This window comes from Oenanthe melanoleuca, chromosome 28 (genome assembly GCF_029582105.1).
Source record: "Oenanthe melanoleuca isolate GR-GAL-2019-014 chromosome 28, OMel1.0, whole genome shotgun sequence".
Classification (NCBI taxonomy): Eukaryota; Metazoa; Chordata; class Aves; order Passeriformes; family Muscicapidae; genus Oenanthe; species Oenanthe melanoleuca.
The window spans coordinates 3,578,200-3,583,725 of NC_079361.1; the positions used below are offsets into that span (position 1 = coordinate 3,578,200).

The 5,526-nt window shown below is 61.3% G+C and overlaps 1 protein-coding gene across 1 annotated transcript; it reads left to right on the forward strand.

The window, feature by feature from the left end:
- The first annotated feature begins 1,192 nt into the window (after positions 1 to 1,192).
- Positions 1,193 to 4,868, forward strand: RPS15 (ribosomal protein S15). The gene is made up of 4 exons (XM_056512880.1): positions 1,193 to 1,630; positions 1,909 to 1,994; positions 3,526 to 3,760; positions 4,695 to 4,868. The coding sequence occupies exons 1-4, from the start codon at positions 1,628 to 1,630 to the stop codon at positions 4,806 to 4,808; spliced, it is 438 nt and encodes a 145-aa protein (XP_056368855.1). The 5' UTR covers positions 1,193 to 1,627; the 3' UTR covers positions 4,809 to 4,868.
- The last annotated feature ends 658 nt before the right edge of the window (positions 4,869 to 5,526 follow it).

Genomic DNA, 5,526 nt, shown 5'->3' on the forward strand with positions numbered 1-5,526 from the left:
GCCTGTCTCCATTTTTCTGGGTTGGTTTTTTTATTTTTTTTTGCTTTTGTGAGTGTGGGTTTGCTGCAGAAGTGCTTTGGCAGCCCTGGGAGTCCTTGGGGGCAGCTGTGCCCTGTGCCCACCCTGCTGGATGGGATCTGACCTGGATCCTCCAGCCTGGATCAGATCCAGCTCTTGAAGAGATTTGATCCAGCCTGGACTGGGTCCCACCTGCATGAGCTCCATCCCAGTGAAAGGTTTTGGTCCAGCCTCATGTGGTGAAGGGCTTGGACTTGCAGGGGATCCAAGGATGTGAAGGATGCTCCAGCCTGGATTGGATCCATCCTGTAAAGGGCTTTGCTCTGGCCTGGGTCAGAGCTGATGTTCTGAAGGGCTCTGACCTGGATCAGGTCTGGGCTGGTGAAAGGTTCCAACCTGGCTCCTAAAACCCTTGGCCTGGCCCCATCTTGGGTCACACATGATGGTGGCAGTGACACAAATGCTGCTCTAAACCCTTCACCTCAAGGCACTGCAGAAAATTGGGTAATTTACAGATTTCTCAGCATCTTTGGTGGATATCAGTGTCTTAACTTTGCCTTGTGCCTTCTGGAATATCACCCTGGGGTTTGGCTCTGGAATGTGGGGCTAAGCTGTTGGAAAGGATCTCCCTGAGGTGGGAGTGTCCCTTGGCTCAAGGGCAGCCACAAATCCTGCCCATGGATCCTTCCCCGGGGCTGTGTCTGTGCTCGTTAGCCCTGTCTGGTGTAATCAATCACTGTTAATGAGGTGGAATTGGGGATGTGATGGGATGTGGAGGTCACTGGGTCACTCCTGGCAGGACTTGCATCAGTTCAGAGGGTATTTTGTGTGGATCTGGTTCTGCTCGCTGTGAATCCTCCAGGCTCGAATCCTCGTGGCTCCTCACTCTGTTACATCCCTGAGCTCAAATCTGCTGCTGGCACAGGAGCCGCTCAGCGATCTTTGTGCAGGTGTCACTGCTGAGACCAGCAGGATTCCCTGGGGAAATGCCACAGCAGCACCCCGGAGCACAGCACACCCACCATCTTTACCCTCTTGTGGCATGAGAGCGTTTGGATTTGGATGCCGCCTGTGCAGAACCAGCTCTCCCAGGCCCGTTAGACCTGGAACCTCCTGCGGGGCCGGACCCGATCCACCCGTGCCGAACCAGCCGCTTCCTCGTGTCCTCAGCCGCAGAGCTGCTGCCTCCCGCGGGGCGATGGAGGTGCACGGCTGAAAACACCAAGGTGGCTTCCAAAAAATAAACGTGCGGCGTGCTCAGAGCTGGGCTGCGAGCTCCAGGCTGCCCCTGTGGCGCTGCCAGCTGACCGTGACCTGTCACTGCTGGGTTCCACCGCGGGCAGCGGCAAGGAGCGGCTGCGCTGGAACCTGAGGGGCAGGGTCAGGGGGAAGAGGAGGCTCCGTCCCTCGCGGGTGTCCCCGCAGTGTCCCCGCAGTGTCCCCGCGCTGTCCCCTCGGTGTCCCCGCGCTGCGGGTGCGGCCCCTTTAAGGGCACTGAGGGCGGAAGTGCCGCTCGGTCGCGGCTTCTCCGCCCGTTCCGCCCGCGCCGCTCTCGCGAGATTCGCCGCTTCCGGCGCGGGCCCGGCCTTTCCGAGCAGCCGCGGCAAAGATGGTGGGTGCCGGGAAGGCCCGGCCGGCGCCATCGGGCTCCATCCGCCGCCATCCGCGCCCCATCCGGGCCTCACCCACCGCGGCGGCGCTGCCCGGGGCTCGGAGCTTCCCTGGGGGAAGGGGAATGGGCGCTGCGGGGGCCGTGGGGGGCGCGGCGGGAACGGGGCTGAGGGGAGGGAGCGGCCTGGGCGCTCGGTGCGGCCGCGGCCTTCCCGTGTGCCGGGCGGGGAACGCGGCTCCGCGCGGCCTTGAACCCCCTGACCCCCTCTCCCGCTGCAGGCGGAGGTGGAGCAGAAGAAGAAGCGAACCTTCCGTAAATTCACCTACCGCGGGGTGGACCTGGACCAGCTGCTCGACATGTCCTAGTAAGGGCTGGGGAGCCCCCGGGCTGGGCTCGGGGCTCGGGTTGTGTTCAGATACCGGCCCTAACGCGGGGTTTGGGGTTCAGCTGCTGCTTTTGGGCTGTTTAGTTTCTCACTGGGTGACACCGTCAGTGTGGGGTCCCGGGGCTCTGCTCCGCTCAGTTCGGGTGACGCTGTGGGTGTGGGGTCCCTGGAGCTCCTCGAACCCCGGCTCAGTTGGGGTAACACTGTTATTTTGGGGTCTCCCCGGGGCTGTACCCCAGGCTCAGTTTGGGATCCCCCAGGTCTCCTCAGGCTGTACCCCTGGCCCACCTTGACTCTTGGGGGTTTCCCTGGGGACCTTAGTTTGGGTAATACTGGGAGTCTCTCCAGGATGTACCCCAAGCTCAGTCTGGGGTCCCTGGGGGTGTCCCCAGGCTCAGTCCGGGTGACAGCCCTGGGTATGGGCCCTGAGAATCCCTTGGGACTGTACCCCAGGCTCAGTGTGGTGACTCTGGCGTTGTCTCTGGGAGTTCCCCAGGTTGAGTTTGTGGTCTCTGGGGGTCTCAAGGCTGTATCCCAGGCTCAGTGTGGATAACTCTGGGGTTGTCCCTGGGTTGTTCCCCAGGCTCAGTGTGGGTAATTCTGTGGCTGTGGGGCCCTGAGGGCTCTCCCCAGGCTGTTCCCCAGGCTCAGTTTGGGTTCCCTAGGGATGTCCTCAGGCCATACCCCCAGCTCAGTTTGGGTTCCCTGGGCTGTACCCCAGGCTCTGTCTGGGTAACTGTGTGGCTGTGGTGTCTCTGGGCTCTCCTCAGGCCATACCCCAGGCTGGGTTTGGGGTTTCTGGGGTGTCCCCAGGCTGGGTTTGGGATCCCTGGAGTGTCCCCAGGCTGTGTTTGGGGTCCCTGGTGTCCCCAGGCTGTACCCCAGGCTGGGTTTGGGGTCCCTGGAGTGTCCCCAGGCTGTAGCCCAGTCTGGGTTTGGGGTTTCTGGGGTGTCCTCAGGCTGTACCCCCAGGGTGGGTTTGGGGTCCCGGGGTGTCCCCAGGCTGTACCCCAGGCTGTGTTTGGGATCCCTGGAGTGTCCCCAGGCTGTGTTTGGGATCCCTGGAGTGTCCCCAGGCTGGGTTTGGGGTCTCTGGTTCCCCAGGCTGTACCCCAGGCTGTGTTTGGGATCCCTGGAGTGTCCCCAGGCTGTGTTTGGGGTCCCTGGTGCCCCAGGCTGTACCCCAGGCTGTGTTTGGGGTCCCTGGTACCCCAGGCTGTACCCCAGGCTGTGTTTGGGGTCCCTGGTGTCCCTAGGCTGTGTTTGGGGTCCCTGGTGCCCCAGGCCATACCCCAGGCTGTGTTTGGGGTCCCTGGTGCCCCAGGCTGTACCCCAGGCTGGGTTTGGGGTCCCTAGGGTATCCCCAGGCTGGGTTTGGGGTCCCTGGGTGTGTGCCCCAGGCTGTGTTTGGGGTCCCTGGTGCCCCAGGCTGTACCCCAGGCTGTGTTTGGGGTCCCTGGGTGTGTGTCCCCAGGCTGTTTTTGGGGTCCCTGACACCCCCCCGTTGCAGCGAGCAGCTGATGCAGCTGTACAGCGCGCGGCAGCGGCGGCGCCTGAACCGGGGCCTGCGCCGCAAGCAGCACTCGCTGCTCAAGCGCCTGCGCAAGGCCAAGAAGGAGGCGCCGCCCATGGAGAAGCCCGAGGTGGTGAAGACCCACCTGAGGGACATGATCATCCTGCCAGAGATGGTGGGCAGCATGGTGGGCGTCTACAACGGCAAGACCTTCAACCAGGTGGAGATCAAGGTGAGCTGGGGTCTGGCAGGTGGCTCTCACACCGAGCTTCTGACTCTGTGTAAATCCTGCTCGTTCCCTGTGTCTGGGAGGGCTCCAGGCTGTTCCTTGGAGCAGGGTTGGCTCAGAGGGACACCTGGAGGTGCCATCCTGGGGGGTTCAGCCTCTTCCTTGGAGCGGGGCTGGCCTGAAGGGACACCTGGAGGTGCCATCCTCAGAGCTCCAGGATGCTCCTTGGAGCAGGGTTGGTTCAGAGGGACACCTGGAGGTGTCATCCTCACAGCTCCAGGATGCTCCTTGGAGCAGGGTTGGTTCAGAGGGACACCTGGAGGTGTCATCCTCACAGCTCCAGGATGCTCCTTGGAGCAGGGTTGGTTCAGAGGGACACCTGGAGGTGTCATCCTCACAGCTCCAGGATGCTCCTTGGAGCAGGGTTGGCTCAGAGGGACACCTGGAGGTGCCATCTTCGGAGTTCCAGGATGCTCCTTGGAGCAGGATTGGCTCAGAGGGACACCTGGAGGTGTCATCCCCGGACTGGCCAGCTCCAGAGGGGTCTCAGTGTGGCTCTGAAGCACTGAAATAGCTGTGGAGTGATCCATGTGCTCAGCCCTGGCTCCCAGCCTGCCAGCACTGCTTTGGGATGAAACAGATCCCTGAGTGCTCCCAGGAGTGGAATTACCCACGGGGTGGTGTCACTTGATACCACCAGAGGGATTAAATGCCATTTTTTAACATTAAATCCCACCTGGGAGGGCAGAAATGTCCCTGTGGCTCCTGTGTCACCTCCCTGGGAGGGGCAGTGCTGGGGAAGCCCCCCTGGCTCCACATCAGGGCACCAGGGGAGGCTGTGCCAGGCTCCTCCCTGGGGTGGGGATGGGAATGGGGATGGGAGGGGGTGTCCCTGTGCCCCCTGGAGCTGTCCCAGCACGGATCTCTCCTCCTGCAGCCCGAGATGATCGGCCACTACCTGGGCGAGTTCTCCATCACCTACAAGCCGGTGAAGCACGGCCGGCCCGGCATCGGCGCCACCCACTCCTCCCGCTTCATCCCGCTCAAGTAACCCCGGGACAGAGGGCAGGGGAGGGAGCCTCGTCAGTGTAAATAAAGAAATTCCACCTGGGTCTGTCTCCTGCCTCTCCATCCCCCGGGGGGTGGGCTGGGCTGTGCTAAACTCCACCTTGATTGGATGTTTCCTTGAGTATTCCCAGGTTTTTTTGGCACTGCATCCTGTTGGCACCTGCAGCAAACAAATCGCGTGGGTTTAGTAAATGAAGGAAATTCCTTGCTCTTTGCTGGGAAGTGGGGAATGGCACTTTATTTTTACAGCATTTCCATGTATTTAACTTTATTTGTTAATACAAACAGTGGGAATGCGGAAATGTGGGATTGGGGGAAGGCGGGGGGGTTCCCAGGGCTCAGAACCAGCCTGAGCCCCAGGAGAAGCTGCCAAGGCCCACCACGGGATGTCAAAAGCCCAAACCATCATTTTCTCATCCTTAATTTGGGAACCCAGAGGATTCTGGTGACAGGGATCACAGAGTGATGTTGGGTGGGGGTGAACTGGGGGTTTGCAGCTCTGGCTGGGAGGGAGGGATGTGTTTTGGGGGATGCTCTCGGGGGTGAGGGCGATGATGGGAAGGAAGATGAAAGGAGTTGATCTCGGGTGGATGATCCAGTTTGTCCCTGAACTGAGCCAAGTGAACCCAATGCTCCTCACCAGCACCACGTCCCATGGTGAAGCCATCAGTGTCACCATTTGTCCCCATCGTGGTCCTGCC